This window comes from Lasioglossum baleicum, chromosome 14 (genome assembly GCF_051020765.1).
Source record: "Lasioglossum baleicum chromosome 14, iyLasBale1, whole genome shotgun sequence".
In the NCBI taxonomy this organism is placed as follows: Eukaryota; Metazoa; Arthropoda; class Insecta; order Hymenoptera; family Halictidae; genus Lasioglossum; species Lasioglossum baleicum.
In genome coordinates, this window is record NC_134942.1 from 5035548 (window position 1) to 5056039 (window position 20492).

At 46.5% G+C, this 20492-nt stretch overlaps 1 protein-coding gene across 4 annotated transcripts in view; it reads right to left on the reverse strand.

Annotated features, from left to right (window-relative positions):
* Kst (spectrin beta chain, non-erythrocytic 5 kst) overlaps window positions 1-20492 on the reverse strand; it is a 51410-nt gene that overhangs the window by 24512 nt on the left and 6406 nt on the right. Inside the window, exons 1-3 of one of the 4 annotated variants that reach the window (XM_076438432.1) lie at window positions 12843-14674; window positions 7754-8004; window positions 7482-7649 (exon numbers count right to left, since the gene is read on the reverse strand). In XM_076438432.1, coding sequence (XP_076294547.1) covers window positions 7482-7649; window positions 7754-8004; window positions 12843-12861 — 438 coding nt within the window. In that variant the 5' untranslated portion in view covers window positions 12862-14674. Of the gene's footprint in view, window positions 1-7481; window positions 7650-7753; window positions 8005-12842; window positions 14675-20492 lie in introns of those variants that run through there. The other 3 variants (XM_076438431.1, XM_076438433.1, XM_076438434.1) reach the window with 3 other exon arrangements.

Sequence of the window (20492 nt, forward strand, 5' to 3'; positions counted from 1 at the left end):
TTTTGTTCCGCGACCCTGCCGATTTAGATGACAGAGTTTCCTACAAATTTGGGAATGAAAATTGAAAATAACTGCCCATAATTAATATATAATTCGACAGACGACACTGGCGTGTTCTGAAACTGATCCCCAGGTCTTGTCGTTCAGGGACATCGACAATAGGAACCCTAACTATGTATTTGGTTCCGCGACCGTGCCGATTTAGATGACAGCGACTCGAGAAAGACTCGAGATCACTTCCTTCGTGGTTCTTGGTCCGTTTTGTAAACCGACGTTCGCCTCGCCATCAATTCAGCTGACAAAAGTCCATCATCTTCGGTTAGGAGGTGAATAGCCCGGCATTTAAGTCCACAGGCCAGGCCAGCCATAAATCAACGGCGAGTGAAAACAAGCTATCGGGAATGCTGAAGGATGAACGCAGGGGGTTCGTTGAAAGGCATGAAATCCGCGAACCACGGGCAATTTTCATCCACGGTCGCGGATTCTCTCGTTTCCCTCTCTCTTTCCCTCTTTTCCTCTCCTCTCTCTCTCTCTCTCTCTCTCTCTCTCTCTCTCTCTCTCTCTCTCTCTCTCTCTCTCTCTCTCTCTCTCTCTCTCTCTCTCTCTCTCTCTTTCGGAGAGTGTGCTTAACCGTCCGGCCGCGTAGCGGTTTTCCTACGGCGTCGTTTACAACCGACATTCTTGGCAGGATTGCGGAATGTGGATCGCAGGCACGCGAATGACAACTCCGAAAGGACATTCCTGATCGCTGCTGCTGTGCACCGCCGGCGAAAGATTCCCGGTGTTTCGTCATCGTTTAAGGAATCAACCGGCTACTGCCTGTCCAGCTTCACCGTTAAAACCTGTACAGCCTCCGGTCAACTATCCCCGATGATCTAGGAGGCTCATCTTCTCGTTTAGTCCAAGGGGATCGAGCGAACCCGCGCCGTCCTCGGAGGATCAACAGCTCACGCGACGCCCTACGGCTGCTAAATCCTTCCTCCAGGATCTGAACGTTTTCTAGAGCTTTCGACACTGGTCGCGAGAATTCTCGCTGATTACATTTCTTACATTCCCTGAACCTCTACTTTAAATTGCGCCTACTTATTTTTATCATGAACGCATAAAACCCGCAGTCTGATCACGAGAAACCTAGTAACCAAGTAATTAAACATCGAGGTGAAACGAAGGGAATGATTGTTTTCCAAGAAGCTGCTCCCCAAATCGATCGATAAGGATACCTGTCGCTGATGACGTAAAATCTTATTTTATTGTTAATTGAAAATAATGCATCGGTGTTGTTACATTCCCTGAACCTCTACTTTAAATTGCGCCTGCTTATTTCTATCATGAACGCATAAAACCCGCAGTCTGATCACGAGAAACCTAGTAACTAGGTAATTAAACATCGAGGTGAAACGAAGGGAATGATTGTTTTCCAAAAAGCTCCCCAAATCGATCGATAAGGATACCTATCGCTGATGACGTAAAATCTTATTTTATTGTTAATTGAAAATAATGCATCGGTGTTGTTACATTCCCTGAACCTCTACTTTAAATTGCGCCTGCTTATTTCTATCATGAACGCATAAAACCCGCAGTCTGATCACGAGAAACCTAGTAACCAAGTAATGAAACATCGAAGTGAAACGAAGGGAATGATTGCTTTTCAAGAAGCTGGTCCCCGAATCGATCGATAAGGATATCTGTCGGGTAAACAATCCGCCGAAACGAAGCTGCTATCGGACGCCCAACTGTCGGGACCAACGATAGCACACTCGAGAACGATCGTTTCCAATATTTCGCGGCAATAAACGAGGCACTGCGGCCGACACACTCCAAGATACGAGAAGTCGATGTGTTGCGAAACGTTTCTCTCGCTGAACGCCGAGACTTATCTTTCGGGGACGTAATTAGCCGTTTATCTCTTCATCGTGCGCGGTACACCAACATGGCGGACGTCGCCGAAACGAAAAACAGCAAAATTGGGGAATAGCAGCGATCGGACGACTAGGAGGCCGAGAGAAGAATCTCTCGGAGGGGGACAGAACGGAAGCAGGATCAAAGAAATAGAAAGAGAGGGACGGGAGAGAAAGACAGCGAGAGAGAGGGACCGAGGGAGAAAGAAGGGTCAGCGACCGAAGCGAAACTTGCTAGACCGTGAGCCCCGCAGATGTGAAATGAAACCAGACGGCAGATACGTTGCCCCTGTGCGGATTATTTCGCGTTAGATCGCTCGATGGAAATATTTTCGACTCGGGACGAAAGCAAGAGTCCCAGAAGACGTTTGTCCTCTTCTCCGAGAGTCGATTGGTCGCGACAGCCTACCTCTTAATGGTCTTCGAGGCGCTCGTTCTATTTTCCATGCCGTACAGATGGAGACGACACCGGGGAACATGGAATTAGTAACTTGTACAGGCTGCGGCAAAGTTGGTGGTCACGCAATTCTGAATTTAGAATCACCAATTTGGAAAATGTTTCTCGGCAGTTCGATCTGAACGCTTCTTTGGAAGACTTGGCGATCGGCAGCGGTGTTTTGAGCCGCCCTGTAGCAGCTAAACTATGAGTTTCGGTGAAAGTGCACGGCAGGACGTGTGACTCGGCGTTTCTTCGTAATTATCGTGGAAGGGAATCGGCACACGGCAAACGTTACCGATTTTATTTGTCGCGAGCAAAATGTCCCACTTCGCCGACGATAACCCTTTTCTTGCGGCTGCTTCGCGATAATGCAGCAATTGTTTGACTAGAGGAATAATTGGAGCACGCTTATCAGCTCGCGAATTCGTGTCGCACAGCGTCCGCAAATAGCCGAGATAGCGCGATCGAAAAATCTCCGACGAGGGTCTAATTACGCTGCTCCAGAAATCTCGGATTTTTTCGCCGATGAATGCTCAGAACGCAGAAGAATTACTTGAAATGCTCCAGTGGTATAAACGCACGGAATTTCGCGGCGCTTTTGTCGCCGACCCATGGAAAATTAATGCGCATTTAGAGGGGGGATCGATAAATATTTGGTTTTCAAGTGAACCACGTTTTTACGCCGGCGACCTCGTATGCATTTCCCGGGTTTCTCTTTTTAGCGCCGGCCAGAGAAAGCAGTACAGGGTGTTGCAAAAGTACGGACGCGAATTTGGATCGAGGGAAATCGAAAAAAGCACTTTACAGAAACTACTTGTACACTGTACAGAACATTGCCGAGAGATTTGAACGCACATGTTCTTCAGTTCGTGGTCCGGCGTGAAATTCATTGAATAATACACGGCCGTTCAAAGATGGGGGTCACGGGGCTCATTAAAACGTCCGCCGAAATTTACTGTACCAGTCGGAGGATATTTTTGCCGGTTTTATGGTCGTTCCGCCGTTCTGTTCGTAATTGACAAACCGCTTGATTACATTCGCGATACAGGGTGACTGAAAGATACGTAACCGAGACCGTACGTCCGGCAAAACGCGCGCCGCGCCGTTATAAAGACACTTTTGTCGTGTTTATGGGCATTTTGTCCGAGCGATTAACACCAAGTCCTCGCTTCTGGAACGTCCCGTAACGCATCGGGGACCCTATTCCGAATTTTCTTGATTTTACGACGCCCGTGGCAGCGAGCAGCGGGAGTCCCCTCGGCAGAGAATCGCGGAATGGCCATCGGGGCCATCGGCATCGCGAAACAGTCGTAAAACCAAAGGACGCGGCCCCAACCTCCTTCTAACGGAGCGGACGAGCAACGGTGTGTCCATTTTCGTCGTCGAACTTCTCTTTTAGTTATCGCTCGATGCCGTTGCACGCCACTTATTGTTTACAGTACCCAAGGCTTGCTCCACTTTATCGCCGTTTGCCGGAATTTACGGCCCGATGCAAATTGGAACATTTTCTTTCACTCGCGAGCTGCCCGTTAAAAACCCACAAACCGCGCTTGCATCTGAAACCTTCCAGCTCGTACTTTCCACTGTTATTAACCCTTTCGACTCGAATGGCGACTCCGAGGCGCCACTAGACGTTACCGTGCCGTAAATCAAGGCAAACTCTGCGTCGCTAAATTTGTTGGGGTTTAATGGATTGATGAAATACTGAGTGCGGTCAGGACGGCAAGTTGCGTCGCAACGTTGGTCAGTAACTGCGGAACTGCTAATCATTTCCTACATCGATCACGAGAAACAGGAACCACGTGGAATGGCACTTCCCTTCTTTAATAGACTGTAACTATTGGGAATGCTGAATAAGTTCTCGCGGTTTTCTAACAGACGGCCTTACCAGAACTGCGCGCGTGTGGTTTAAGATGGTAACGCATCTATAAAGAAGTCCTATAAGCAAGTTTGAAATTCAAAAATATTGATTATGACCTTGAAGATAAAGAACGCTCTGGCGCACCCCAAAAGTTACAAGACGAAGAATTAGAGGCATTACTTAATGAAAACTCGTGTCAGCTGGGAAAAAGTTGTGGCTGGCCATGGAGAATACTTTCAATGACATGATCATGAAAAGTTAATAAAAAAAAAAACAGCGAGAACTTATTCAAAATCCCAAAACATTCGAACAATTTTTTAATCCTCCGACTGTGGCTGTGTGTACGCCGTTATCGCAGCAATCGCCAAGTGTTACGGAAATTGATTATGGAACGATTTTTCGAAAAAATGTGCAGCACCTAATAGAACTCGCACCGTGTACCATTTTATGGGCAATGCACGGTTCGAGGAACACGCTCGCAATTAACGATAATTGTGGAATCCGGAGATAAAACGAGGGAATGGCACGGGCTCGAGACGGTGGACGTCGAGAAGCGAAGAAACAGTTGACAAGAATGAAATATTGACCCCGCGAAGCGCAATTTGTCATCGCACTTCGCGGTTCCATGGCATAGCTAACTCGAGTCGCAGCCGCCGCCGCCATCACGCCGGTATCGAAAGTATGAGAATTTACCGTACAGTGTAGCTTTAATTGCTCCCCAAGCTCGCGTCCGCGTATTTTGCACTTTTTCTAAACGATTAGCAACGTGTTTTACGTAAGTGGTCACCGCTATGGCTCACGTAACAGAGTACGGAGCGGCGGTACACGACACGCGGAACGTGTCTTTTCCGTGAATAACTTTCCACGGTTGGATCGCGATCCGATCGATTGGTCACGATCGTCCGGGATCGAGCTTATTTCCCCAGAGGAATCCTGTCCCTCGAACGGGAACCGTAATCTCTGGCCTGCGGATTCTTATGAGAAATGAAAATTGTTAACATTGATTATCTCCCGTCTTAGTAGCTTTATTAGGCGAATAAATGTCGACTCGTAAACGGGACCATAATTCCCGATGCCTCGCGAGATCGTTCGCCGAAAAATCGACCGATAAACCGAAATAACGGCTTCATCGGGCTTCTTTGCGGAGTTCTTGCTCTCCGACGATCCATCCCGAGGCAATAACACTTAAAGTCGGTGGCAGCCACGCCCAATCGCGCGGAGGATCGATCATCGTCGACGTTATCTTTCACGTAACAATTATCCACGCGAATGTAAGCCAGAAATTCTTATTCTACAAAGTTTACGACCGTCCCACCTCAGCGTCGCACGACTTATCTTTACGGCGCATGCTGAAGCTGCAATTAAAGAAGAAAGCGAAGCGCAAAGATACAGTCTATTGTTTTCTAATGGAGGTGATTACATTAAAACCGCGTCAAGATCGAAATATTACTTTTTTTCCGTTATCGCCGCTCTCATCGCCGGTACGTAATCGTATCAGCCATGAATAAGGGAGAGTGCAGCGAGCCCCTAGAAAGTCGGGGAAATTCGCGAAAGTGCTCGAAAGTGTTGCTCAAAACTGTCTTTTGTTTGGTTTTCACTTGGCACGGCCGCAACACGCCAGCGAATTTGCATCATCCTCCACGGCGAGCAGGCTTAATCGATTAATCGCGTTTATCTGCGATCTATAAACTGGTAATACTAAAACAAAATTTCAGTCGAAAGTCACCGAACCAGTCGGGGGGGTGGTGATCGTCTTTTTCTGATGAAACTACACAGGTTTCACAGATCTGAAGTATTCGCGAGAATTCCGCGTAAGGTCGCCGCGCGCGCAATGGGAAAAGCGAGTGCCCGAACGACGCGACGACGGAACGTGCTCCGATCTGGAACACGTGAGAACGTGAGACAGGGAACGAGACGTGGGACGGGTCTGTGTCGCTTCCGGTAACAGGAGAATCCGATGACGACCGTCTTTCTCGATCGAATCGAACGGGGAACGGAGACGAACCGACTCGCCTGGTCAACGTTCTGCCTTCTCGCCTTACGTTCCGCCGCAATCTCTACTCCGCCGGAGAAAACTCCCACACTATCCTGTAGCTCGCGAAATTCTGCACAGAAAATACCTGAAGTAACTTTCAACTAGGAGCTTCCATTTTCCTACAAATCGAGTTCGAAGCGCACACTCGAGCACGTCACGGGGGAGAACGTCTGCCGCTGCTTTCAAGCGGATTTCCTGGAGAACGAAGCCACGCAGGAGAAAAACGCCCCATACTGGCTACTAGCTCGTGAAATTCTGCACCGAAAATACCGGAAGTAATTTGTCTCTGAAAGCTTCCTTTTTCGAGCAAATCGAGCTCGAAGGAAGCAGATACCTGGAAGATGGTTCCAGGTGTATCAACGCGTTACGCCGGGCGTCTGCGATGCGCATAAAACTATTATGTCATAAGCTTCGAGGCCATTCACGGGGAGTTTACACTTACGGGTCTTCGTGGGGAGTTCCGCGTCTACGTAGGACGTCGCGAAACTGCGAGCCTCGTCCGAGACTGTTCACGTAACTTCGAAAGAAATTGCGTCGCAAGTGTATTAACAGCTTGATCTTGATTATTATAAATATAACAACTTGTTCAACTTATCTGGCTCTACCAAGGCTAATCTCTGAGCTTGTGCCCTGGGGATAAAGAAGATTTTTCAATCGTAAATCGATATACAATATAATTGCTCAAGAGAACAGGAATCCGCGGCAACTTTTCAGCCTGTCAACAGGAATACACGCGAAGCGTTGAAGGCAAATTAGAAGCAGGTGCCAGTGGATAGTTGCGAAATAGTTATTTGCACAGACAAGAGATAGTCCGTAAAAATCGCAAAAACGAAGGGGCACCGGCGATCGGCGGCGATCGAGCGATCGATCACCGGCTAATAGTCGTTTATTAATGTCCGTGATCGCGGAAAAATCGTTGCCGGAGAAAATTTCAATTTTCGCTTATGCAACCCCGCGTTCCTTACATAACGTCGCCGCGCTGAGAATGCCGCTGGGACAATCGTGAAAGCGTGAGAATGATTTTCTGGCTTCTGTCCTCCGCGAACAATTAGATCTATCGACGTAATGAATGAAGCCGAACCGAAGAGCTCCACGGTCCTTTGAATGAAGCGATCTAATCTTCCAGGACTCCGTTGCTATTTCGCCGGTGTACAGGTCGTTCCAAAACTAGTGTAGCGACCGCGTACCAATGTTTCCGATCGATTATTCATTATTGTTTCTAATCGGGTAATTTCTAAAGAATCTTACCTTCGTGTGAAGGAACGCTAGAGACTTGTTCACGTTCTCGATCTTGTGTACTCGCATGCGGCCATTGTTCGGCTTGGCCAGTCGCTCGCCGGAGATGATCTCGAGCAGCTTCAGAAGCTTCTTGCCGTCCGCCAGGTCCGTGAACAGGTCGTCCACTTCCATGCGCGCCTGGAAAAATAACGTTTCGATCAGAATCAGGTGCAGTTTCAAGGCAGGATTTAGGAGTTGCAGTAGTCTTCGAGCCGGAGGGAAAAGATCGCCGGAAGCATTACCTTGAGGAGGAACGAGTTGATCCATTTGGTGAAGGTCTTCTTCTGGATGTGCAGGCGTTCCTCCTGCAGGGCCTTGATGCGGCCCTGCTCGAACTTGAGCACGTCCTCTCTCTGAGTCATTCTCTTTTGTATGTCAGGACCACCCCTGAATCGGTCGGCTCTCGTCGGCGGATAGTTCGGCGTGTACTCGAAGTTGAAGGTCCTGTCTTGGGGTGCGGCGCCAAGCCCAGCGCCGGGCACATACTGCGCCCCTGAAAGCCAAACATTTCGCTCCGGTTAGAACAGATTCCCTGCGCCAGAGGGATGTAAACATCCTCTCCCCAGGAAACGGAAACGGGGAATGAAACACAAACCGACGCGAATGAAATATTTGACGCCACGTGCGGCACCGGGTCTAAGAATACCACGCTACAATCCTGCAACATTGAATATTGGTTCGAGCACACCCGGTACACGAAGACAGAGGATGCTATTCCAGGACGATTCACTCGGTTCCGCAAATCGTAATAGCGATTTATGTCCGCGAACACGTCCGAGTCCACGTCGTCCGTCCGGCTGCTCCTGTATGGCGGCGGAAAATGAACGGGAGACAATAAACCGTGGACAATGATCCTGTCGAGTCATCGCGCCGGCAACAGCCTCTGCGTACACCTTCTTCCCGGCACTCGGTTCTTATTTGCCACACGTTTTATCACTGTCCAAAGACCGACCATTTCATACCGCGCGTTTCGCCGGGAAAAATTACAATGGAGATACGATCTGCCGCGCGGATCCAGGATCCAGACTCGCCGCCCGCGACGGAGCGTTTTTAATTAACGCTGTTTGGATATGTTGAGCGGTGATTTACAACGTGTCGCTGCGTCTGCTCGACTGTCTTCTCCCGCGGCTCGTTAACTTCGAAAATACTGTCGATCGCGAGCTTCTGAGATAGCTCGCAGACTTTTTTAGATTTTTATATCATTAATTTGAGAGGAACCACTCGCTCTTTGAATTTTGACCTCTTCCGTGTCTCAGCTCTGGTTTCCCCGTGGAGGGGAAAGTCAATAAATAAATAACATAACGTAAACACAAAAACAAATTTTTATAAATAACTAAATAACTAAGTATGTAAGACAAATATACATAAAATAATTTTTTGTTGGAAAACCGAGCTCTTGATAGCTCGCAGATTTGTTCAGATTTTTCTACCACTAATTTGAGAGGAATCCCTCGCTCGAATTTGTCCTGCTGAAAATTGTTGTAGCTCGGATAAGATAGAAGAATTAACAGTTTAACAGCATTGAATTTTTCCGACTTGCCAAAACTCGATCGCGCGAGATCCAACGAAGATGGTTAAACACGAGGAAAATAAGCGAGGAACAAAGGAAACTGTAGCACGATAATTGTCGAGACTATTTCGAGCTCTTCCGCAATCTCACGCAGCGATAAGATATCAGGAAAAAAAGCCGCTTCCACGGCCTACGAATAGGAAAATGCTGCTCGTCTCGAGATTGCCCGTGATCGAGCGTTTTCGATGCTGACGACATTCCCAGTTTGCTAGCAACGCGCAGTAATATCTCGAATTCCTTCTGCTCACGTTCCCGATAACTTCTTCGATTACTGCTCTTCGATAACACACCTATGGAAAATTGCTTTGGAATTGAACGTCCTCATTGTTCTCGTATATTCCGTTTCAACGATTTGTTACGACGACCCAAACAATTCCGGAGGCTTCCCTGACTGAAAACATGACGGATTGGGTTTCACACTTGTGGAACATCCGCTCCGGAACTCGGCTGAGCTTGTTACCGTTTCAAGGCTGAATGGAACGCGTTCTGCGGACGCCGCAAGCTCCAGCTATTTAAAATTCTCCAGCAATCAGGCACAGCTAATTTATTGAACTTCGAAACACAAGGATCTCGATGAAGCTGGTGGCAAAGGTTCGTCGACGTTTTTATGAGAAGCGATAAAATCGTCGGTCAGCTTCTTTTTATCGAGCAACAAAGGATCGAGGAGGCTGATAAATAAATCTTCGGTCGAGTATGAAGTTTTTGCGAGGCGTGTTTGCTCGATTAAAACAGGTTGAAAGGCGGAGGCTTCGCAGCCTCTCGTTCGCCAGCTTTTTCGTGGGGATCAGGGGAAAGGGATCGTGCGGCAATTCCGATTTTTTTATTTGGTGACGCGATAAATAACGCAATCACGACGGAAGAAAAACTTGGTCGGTCAAGTTCTTAACGCCGGCCGATTTGCATACAATTGTCACGAGAGCGAGGAGGAGTACGGCGCGTCTGAAACCTGTCGGACGCGATATGCAATTTAAATGACGGCTCGCACAATCGTTCGCTATTAGGTCGTCGGTGGGTACACGCGAGACCGTCTGCCGCGGCCATCGCGTTTAAATAATTCAACATTATCGGCCGGCGAGCGCGCATTAATTGTCGGCGAACGTATCCGACGAAACTCTGCCTCCCATGGCCATCGAATCTCCAGACGCATTATCATAAGCATTATCGTGTGGTTTTCCTATTCTGAAGATTTTGATATGTCAACATATCCTGACGTGGCTGTACGTACAATGTACTGAATATCATCCACAACATTTACTTCAAGCAGCGGGACAAAATAATAGCAAAAATAGCAGTTTTACATTTGTCAGTTATGTGCAGAAGTTACTGGAGAGCAAACATTCATTGCAACACGTAATTGATAAAGTGGGTACTAGCTTCTTTCGTGCTTATTTAATAAAACAACATACTAAAGCGTTAAGAATTGGTCGTGGAAAGAAACTAAGTGTATGCGAAGTACATACAATATTGAAGTTAAAGGAAGAACAAGATTGAATTAGAGGAATATCAAAAATTGTATATAGATGCCGGAAAGTGATTATGAGCTTGTTGAAAAATCCTGAAAATTACGGGAAAAAGAAGAGTTCCGGGCGCCCACAAAGTTTAACTGCCCGTGAAACACGTGCAACATTGGGAACAGCATCAAGTTCGAGGATGACTGCGAGACAAATCGCTGAAAGTGTTAGCGTAAACGCTAACGGAAAGAATGTACGTTGTGTTTTACAAAAATGCAAGCACTGTGGGACAAGGCATGTGTGGAAATAAATTTCGCCAGTGCTGCGCCAGTGCGAGCAATTATCTCTCGCGGTCAAAAGCACGCTCGCAGTCTAATTAAAATCCACGATGTCAGATTAAGTTCAAGACCAACGGAAAATCGCTCATAAATTTCACACGGACATCGGAAGGAACAAACAAGCTAACGCGAGTGTCCGTGGTCTAATTAGAATTCACGGTTTCATATTAAACTCGCCAGAGACGAATACAAATTGAAATTTCGAGAGTATCTCTGCGGAATCGTCCATAAATTTCACGGAGAAGGCACCAACGTCGTTGGTGATAGCAAGAAAGAGAGTGCGGGCATCGGGGAATGATGTTGGTAGGTTAATTGTAATGCGAGCGCGATAAAAACTAAACGCAAATTGAAAATGAGAAGATGCTACGCTACTGGAGGACGTGAAGGAGCCGATCAAAAAATTATACAGGCGCTAGAAAACGTGTCAGTAGCCTAACAAAGATTGTTATCTCCGAAGTCGGTGAAAATGAATACAGATTGAAATTTAGAGAGTATCCCGAATAAAAAATTATACAGGCGCTAGAAGACGTGTCCGTAGCCTAATAAAGATTCTAATCTCCACGTGGGTCTCGGTAGAAGTGAATACAAATGAAGATTTAGACATCGTGTCGACGAAATCGACGAAAGAAGAGAATGCTACGCCACTGGGGCTCGAAACGAGCTAATAGGACGCCGTACAGGCGCTCAGGAACGTGCCGAGGGTCCGAGATTCCATATTAAATGAGAGAAGAATCAGAAATTGAAATTTGCCGAGTATTTTGAGCAAACCGGTATAAAGCTGGGGAGCCGAGCGGCTGCGCCACTGACGAGTACAGGGCAACCCGGTTCGCGATCTCGTTTGCGTTGAAAAGCGTGCCAACGCAACGGTGCGGTGGCCGGCGCGGGTGCGCGCGCGAACCAAGAGGGCAATGACAAGCAGGTAACATCGGAGATTTGATTAGAGTGCTTAAGCGGACTCGTGGGTCGTTCCGAAGCCGCTGGAAACCACGTAACGCGATTGTACCGACCACGCGTGTTCGCGAGCGCGTACACCAAAGATTCCTCGAGCGTGACGGCCGCAGGCGCGTACAGGTTCGGTCTTTTCGCGGAAATTACGGTCGCAAGGTGAGCGTGGAAACGCATGGAACGCTCCTTCCAGGAGCATAGATTGCCGTGGCTCTCTTGGATCCCTGGGATCGCGAAAGCCGACTCTCAATTCCGCCGCCAGAGGATCATTACGAGCCTCGATCCACTCGTTTCCACGGGAAGAATCTCCCCAGAAAAAATTTCAATTATGCCCGGGGACCGAGTCCGCAAGTCTTCGGAGACCTCCTGGAAAAGGAGCCACGGCTCGATCGAGGATTCCCGAGACTGCCGAACCTCCCCTAAGGGCATCCGAGTGCCGAGTCGAGCGGGAGGAGGCTTCTAGGACCAACAAAAATAGCTCTCAAGGTCCGCGAGCCATCCGGAGCGAAGGGAACAGTCCTAGGAGGAATTCAAGAGGGTCCTCGGATCGAGGTTCGAAGGATTTCGAGTTACAGGTACTCGACCATCTTTCGAAGGAATTTTCTAGCTCTTCTCCGCGCAAGACGCAATGACACGGCTCAACGTCGAGACCCCACCCACCAGGTCTAATTACGAGGAATGCGAAGTGCCACACAGTTGAGGCCACTATCTGCTCTGACAAAGTCAATAAAGAGGTGCAATTGCATCCGTGCTGCCTCTATTCACGATCTAAACATCTTTTACGTCTCAACACACGGTCTCTGACGGATCGCAGCACGTCAACGAGTACAATTTTACCGGAACATGGACTTGCCCAGTTCGCCTATCGAGGTCGTCCATTTTAGAAAGATAAATGCTTCGCGGAACACGCAGAAAAATATGATACGGTCTCTCCCCGGAGAACTTCGCCTCGGGTTTAATGATTAGCAGAAAGATTAGCAGATCCGTCTCGAAAGATAGATAAAATTAGCAGGGATTTAGGTTTTACCATAGTTTCTGCGGGACATTCTGGAATACTTCACTGGCGATCGGTGTCCACGATCATGGCTCGTCTGTGATCCGCTCGTAGCGATAATAACACCGATAAATCACTGTCGGAGGCGTTTTGACGTTCGCGAATGCCGACACCGGACTGATTCAGCGGTTAATGGAAGACCACTGACACAGACTGGGCCCTGTTATCGCCTATCGCCAGCCCGTTGTCACCAGCCTATCCTCGCTCCTTGTACGAACAACCGAACACCAAACACTGAACGCGAGACCGTGTGCGAACGGACGCGAGTTAGAGGGAACTGTTCGTTCGTTCGTTCGTTGGGTCGTTCAGCCGGCAATGGTTCCGACCGAGCGAAAAAACGCTGGTCGTCGTCTATCGGCGAAGTTGGGCCGTGTTGGGAACGGTTAGTGCTTGGATAACTGGACGTCCGGACCGCCCAAAGAACCCATCGAAATCTCCCTTTCACCCAGACCAAACGGGTCCCTCCACCGGGAAGAGAAACCGGAGGCTGAAGAAGTCATCTCTCGTCAACAGACTTTGTACTCTAACGATCCGCCTAACAGCAAACGCGTCGAACAAATCGATCCGCCATTTTGATTCAACAAACTTCGTTGTTGAAATATTTTCTGAACAAGTGGAAAATATTTATCCCGGTTTTCCCCAGATTGAAATCTGTCTGCGAATACTAGTTTCTAGGTTTTCGCAAGCGAAACGGTATTAAAGATGGCGGCCGTGGCGTCGACTTGTTCCGCAGCCGTTCGGCCGTATACAAATTGTGTTTAATTACCAGTCGCGACGGTTCTATAACAGGCATTGATACATCTGACGTGTGCGGAGTTAGAATCCGACTTACATATGTTAATCGACGAGCGCCGCATAGGCGTAGGAGTTCTCGTCGCGACGGCGCTTTCCGAGAAGGAAGAGAGGGAATCGTCATCCGTGACTTTGCAAGCGTGATGTCACTGTTTGAGCCGACTTCTTTTTTACGGTGTTTGTCATTGCGTGATGCAACCAGGAGTTTGCAAACGCGACCGGAAACCGTGGATCAACGAGATTGCACGGCGAACGGGGACGAGACATTCCCATAGTTCGGAATTAATCGATCGTAACGTAGTCGCGAGCGAATGATTTTATTCGACAGAACCGGAATACACTTCGTTTTATTCCACTTCGCGAAGACTCGTTCCTGTCGACGATATTTTATCCAGCTGAACACGCAGCTACCTATCGTAACAACTCGAGAACTCCACTCGAGTTCCGAGGGGACGTTGGCCACATCTTAATCATTAGACTGTGGATCTTTACGCTCCGCGACAAAACTGTCAGACATTTGCGAAATTCGATGAAAATTCTATGCAAGTCTTGAGTTTTGTCTTCCTTCAATCATAGTGTTATTGTTTACATTGTATATTCACAGTTCTACGTAATATCATAAATAAGACAGTAGCTTTTCGTCAGTCGATCTTATACTCTAATCGCAGTCACAGTGTTAGAAGTAATTGTGTACTTGAAATTAAACATTCGTAATTTTGTTCTTACATAATATAACTAGAAGGCCGCGTGGGAAAAAGCTGACAGTGAAATAAGAGTGATCGTAAATTTAAAAGAAAAGAATACTTCTATTTCAGAAATTTCAAGAGTGGCCGGACGAAGTCGATGTGCTGTGCTCAATTATTTAAAAAGTAGAGAGAATTGTGGAAAAAACACCCTGGTGGACGTCCAAAAGCGACAACGACGAGCCATTCTGAGGGTAGCGTCGAATTCTAGCTCGACAGCACGGCAAATCGCAGCGCAAGCTGGCGTTCACACCAACATTCGTAATGTGCAACGGATAATTAAACGGGCCAAGCATTTAAAAAGACGAAAATTGCAGAAAAAACCGCCACTTACGAATCAACACAAAGGTGCCGGGAAGATTTTGCGGAGAGACATCTCCAGTGGAAAAAAGTAATTTTTTCAGATGAAAAACGTTTCAATTTAGATGGACCGGTCCTTCATATTATTTTCATGATTTGCGGAAGGAAGAATTGCATCAAAAATTAGAAATTTTAATGAAACTTTTTTCAATCTAATTCAGCAACATTGCCGCTATAGAAATGCATGTACTTTAGTTGATTCTTTATATTAGCTAAAATCGCAGCTGTCATAGTTTTGTCGCAGAGTGTATGCAAAATAAGAATTAAGTGCAAACAGGAGCAAAATATAAATTTCTTTCGTTCTCTAAAAATTGAATACAGTTGGAAATAACAATTAATCCCTCCACAGTTCTTAATTTCATCATTTTTAGAAAATCTCCAGTCTCAATGTTCGCAACAAGAATCTTTGCTGCAGGTGGCCGTTGCCGAGGGTTAGGAATCAAGTCCGAGGATCGATAATTAATTAAGGCGGCGTACCGTCCGGTTCCATCGATAAGCGTTTTGTAATGGGCGCGCAACAATGGATTGCGCGGCGCGATCAATCGATTGCGAAAGAATTCCAGCTTTGTATCTAGATGTTGCGAACCCTTCGGGAGTTTCTCTGTTTCTAGCGTGGCGCATGCACCGTGCTTCCGGTGGAATCTCGACGCTTCCTATTCGCCAGGTGAGCAAACAAGTTCGAACGGTATACCGGTGCGTCCGCGGAGCTCAACGATGAAAGTCGTGGAGCGGCTCTTTCAGCCCGGTGAAAATTGTTGCTGGCGAGTACGCACGCACCTCGGCAGCCGAACGCGACCGATTAAACATTTACAAGATCCGGCCCGGAGATACGGGCTGCCGTATTCGTAAATAACATTAGCAGTGCCCCTCCTTTTCACTTTCTATCCGCACGATCTTCGCCGGTTCCTCGTGAAATTAGCCCGTTCGCACGAAGAAGCATCGGGCCATTTTTAAAATCATTTCTCTTCTTTGTACAAAATAAAAATTGTCTCTCGTAAGAGGTAGGGGCAAAATATCAATCTGTTTCGTTCTTTAAAAATAATACGTTTCGTTCTTTAAAAATTAAATAGAGGTGAAAGTAATACTATCCTCACTGGAGATGCATCAAACCCGTGGAGATTGGCGGAGAGACGGAACAATGCTGGCGGAAAGGGAAACGTTTATGGCCGCGTTTTGCGGCGAAGGTGTTTGAACATCTGGGCTTTATCTGATACGCGAGGTTGACGGTGGTAGTACGGCGAATTCATAAATCATAACGTCACCGCTGCTTTTACCAGATAATCGTGTGGCGACGAGACAAGCCAGCGAGAAATCTTGACGTAATCGACAGAGCCACTTCTCGGGCTTCTCGGGCACGGTACTTTTCCGTGCGGGAACAATCGCCGAAATCGATAATCGGGACGATGAAGCGAATGATTCTGGCCGCTGGCTATACAACCGGCAAAGATCATTGGCAGAATGGCAATCGACTGGCGACGAATCGTTCGATGACGCGACTACAAAGGCCGCAGATTATCAAAGAAGGAAGGGTTCTCGCGATTTGGACGGAGTTAGGGAGGTCACGGCTAGGCCAGGAAGTTAAAAAGAGTGCCGGAAGCACGGTGACCACGCCGGAAGAGGCCAGAAACGTAGAAGACCGCCGGGACCAGGTGAAATCCGAGCCGTATTATGATCGAGGCGCGTCCCGAGCCGGCTGGAAAGGGACACCACCTACTATTTGACATCGATAGCGGCGTACAAACGTTCGTATACCGTGGCGCCGGGGGGAAAGGATGCGACAAGGTCTGGCAAGTTCAAACGATATGACGACACTCCTATATTTGGTCGTCTCGCTTCGGGATCGACTATGTCGTCGACTTCTTTTTCCCAGTGACACTTGCCGGCGATTGTTCCTCCTGCCAACCCCTTCACCCTTGTGTAGCCAACCGGGTACGTTTCTTTCTGCTGCATCTCTTTCAACCAACTTGTTCATGCTCCTTTAAAAATAGTACAAAATTTCTCTGAATGAGACCATTCTTTGCTTCGACCACTAAAAATTGCTGTACCATTATTCACAATATTGTTTACATTATTAAATATGTTGGTACACTGGTCAAATGATAAGGCACCCCAAGGTTCTTAGCAATGAACATTCATTTGTACATATATGTATACACGTAGAAAGCGATTATACAACAAAGTAAGGTACTAACTTTTATATAATATACTAAAAATTAAAGTAACTCGTTCAAGCCATTTATTATTGCTACAAAAATTGACTTTCAGCGTGGGCAAAATGATAAGGTAGTTTGAATGTAAAATAAGAAGAGCATTAGAATTCAACAAAAATTACACAATTTTTGGCAGTTTTAGTAATGTGTTGTACCACTTCATTCTTCTCGGTAAACTTCTGTGTACATAGATATTTTATATCATTTTGATGTATGCTTTCTCAAGCTTCTAAAATTGCTGATTTCAATTCGGATACTGTACTGTTCCACCTTCGTATAATATTCTTGACGATAATGTTTAGGTCAGGAGACCTTGCAGGTCAATGCAAAACCTTTATATTATACATATTTTCCGCTTCAAAATAATTTCTTACTAAGCGAGCAGTATGCACAGCTGCATTATCTTGCTGAAATATATATTTTCTGCCAGCAATTCTGCGAGTATATGTTCCAATTTGATCTTTAATTTTTAAGTAGCCAGCACTATTCATACGGCCTTGAATAAATTTTATTTGCATTTTCCTCTATAGCCGATTCCTTCCCTTATCATTACCGTAACCACCACTCCGCCACCACATTGTCGACGACTCAAAACCCTTCGTTCCTTTCTTAAATCATGGAAATAGTACTTGTATCCATCTGGACCGTGAAGTTTTATATATTTTGTGTGTGTACAGCGGTGCCTTATCATTTTGTCCACCAGTGTATCTAATCAATTACTACACATTTAAGTATTGAATAAGATGAAGTGAAAAAAATCATATACAATGGAATTTTTCTAGGTCAGAAGAAATGTTTAATTTTCGCGTTAAAATAACTTCAACTGCAAAGGGTTAATTTACAGTCTTAAAACGGGTTTTAAATAATCCATACATTTTGGTTGGCTACATAAGGTTTAACCAACCCTTCCACGTCGCTTCAACAAAACAAGGAAGAAATGCGAGTACACGCATCCAAGATGGCGAACCGCGCGAACTCCAGACATCCTCGTGGCTCCGCTTGATTAGAACGGCGAATTAGCACTTGGGAATTGCAGACTTTCAGAGTCTCGAGGGAACCGAGGCCAGGAATATGCCCGCGTTCGAAGGTTTCCTCCGACGCTCCGCCTCTCTTCCGTGTCCGCCACAGCGTAATTAGCGCCTCGCGTGTGAATCACCGTTCGCTGATCAACGAAATTCGCGGAGGGGCACAGGATGGAGTAATCTTTTTACGATACCGCGAGCCCTTCATTCATCTGGCATAACAGTGCTTGCCCCCGGCCGGAAGTGTTTCTTCTTTATGGGAAGTGGAACAGTGCCGCGCCACTGTGCGAGCGAGCCCCGTCACGCCTGCGAGAAAAGCCACGTCTTTTTTCCGTATACATATTCATCGTTTCTAGATTCGTGATTTTCCTGGTCGCGACTCGACAATGAAATCACTGCCGCGTTGAGCAATTATTGGATCGAGTCGCACGGTTGATAATGCGCGGTAAACAGCGCGGATAAGAATGCGACTCCGTTTACATAAACGTTGTGAAACATTCTATTCGCGGGAATTACCGAGTACACCGATTTAGAAATGATTCAGAATCGATCGCGGGATGCTTCTCGATCGCGACTTCCACGGCCGATGACATTCGTCCCGCTCGAACAATAGGCTCGCATGACTCCCGATCGTTAATAACGCCGGAGGAACGCCGGAGGAACGCCGGAAGTCGTTCACCACCGGTCGACGCTTTTAAAACATACTCTGAGAAATATGTAACTCGTGTGATCTGGATTATTTATCAAAATCCCAATGTTTTCTATTGCAAAACTGCGGAACACAGTGTTTACATAATCATGAAACGAGATCATCATGTTTGCGCGTCGGTAATATCTATTTACCCAGGTTCATTAATCCAGATGATGTCATTTTGGTTTCTCGGAAGCGTCGATCCGCCACCTCCGCGAAAATTGTCGCCTCGATTAGTGTTTTTCGCGAGAACGACCTACCGCGCATCATTCTTAAACATGAAGTCATACGTTTTTCTTTCGGCTCGTTACGATACGCTGATTCTACATATTGATATAATCCACAGTCCGGTGATCCCCGTTTGCACAAGAATCGTCGTCTTACGAGACCAGCGAGTGATTCACTCGGTTTCCTGCGGACGTTAATTGTTAAATTATAGCTTTCACGGCGCGGATTGGGCAACCAGTTGCATTATGCAATTATCTCACGGAATCGGGGACCGGGCGAGAGCGCGTATCGCTTTATCGAACCCTTCATTAAACTGGTTTTCTGGGAAGGAGGATCTCCGAGCTGTTCCCTGATGATCTGCAAGCTATCTTACGATTTTTATGCGAAGTAAGAATTGTCTGCGTTAATTGCAAAGCCCCGAGAGCTACGTTTCCGTCCACGAGTCACCGAACACTTATTCAAACTTGGGGATGCAGACGATTTCTTGTTATTAACCCTTTGGGCTCGAAGACATTTCTTTCAACCGAGAACCTTTTATATTTCATGTAATCCTTTTTACATTGTGCACATCAAATTGAACCTGTTCTCTCATACAACAGTTGAGAAACAAATAATTTCTTTTTCCAATAATCTTCTTCTCCGAAAAGAAGAGAAGGGACGAACCAGGTGTCAAAGTGTTGGCCTGGCTCCTTTTAGTGAAAAGTGAACTGTGTCTCTCGCCTCACGGTCAAAGATTCTACGTGCACTATGCGGAACACGCTGGATGTCAACGGGTTACGAGGGGCGTGACTGAATGAAACGTATTATGCCACGGAAAATGCTTACAAGCCGGCTATCTGCTTCACGCTATCTACACGCCCGCATGCTGATCTACGGGAGAACGAGTAGTTTGCGGTGTCCTTTGTAAGTTTCGCGTTAATGGCTGCCGTTACTCCCACGCGCCACATTAAGCTACATCGTTCCCGAGCCTGGTCGCATGAATTCTCGACGGGGAAATGTGCAACAACCATCTGAATACAATGGACATCATCTAGACGTCCCTTGGCTGCGGGGCCTTTCAATTAGGCGATTTGAATTTTCATTAATGGACCGCCCTTTTTCAAACCCTCGCGCCATGATCCATTTTACGGCTACAGTGAAAAGAGCAAAATAAAAATTTTCTACCTGCGTTGCAACAAACTGGAGTAAAATAGGAATTGATTTTGTTTTAACAGTATGTTTATGTTCACTGCTACTCTTTTTTGTCATAAATGCATAAAATCGATAGCTTGAATTTGCCGCGATTTTGTGCTCGAGATACCACCTTGTCAAAAGTAAATTCAAGTTCTGTCTTTCGAAATTAATTATCGATCAGTTAAAATTGCATTAGTTCTTTATAAATTCAAATAAATTGGAACAGCAGAAGATGATTTATTCGTTTCTTACTTTTCCCATGTTAAACAAATAAATTATGTGACTTTTCCACTTGTTCGCAAAGGACAAACATATAATTACGTTTGTTAGACAGTGTTGTAAAGATTTGAAATTCAAATCCTGGGAACGTCTAGATATCTATTTCAATTTGAATGTCTAATGGG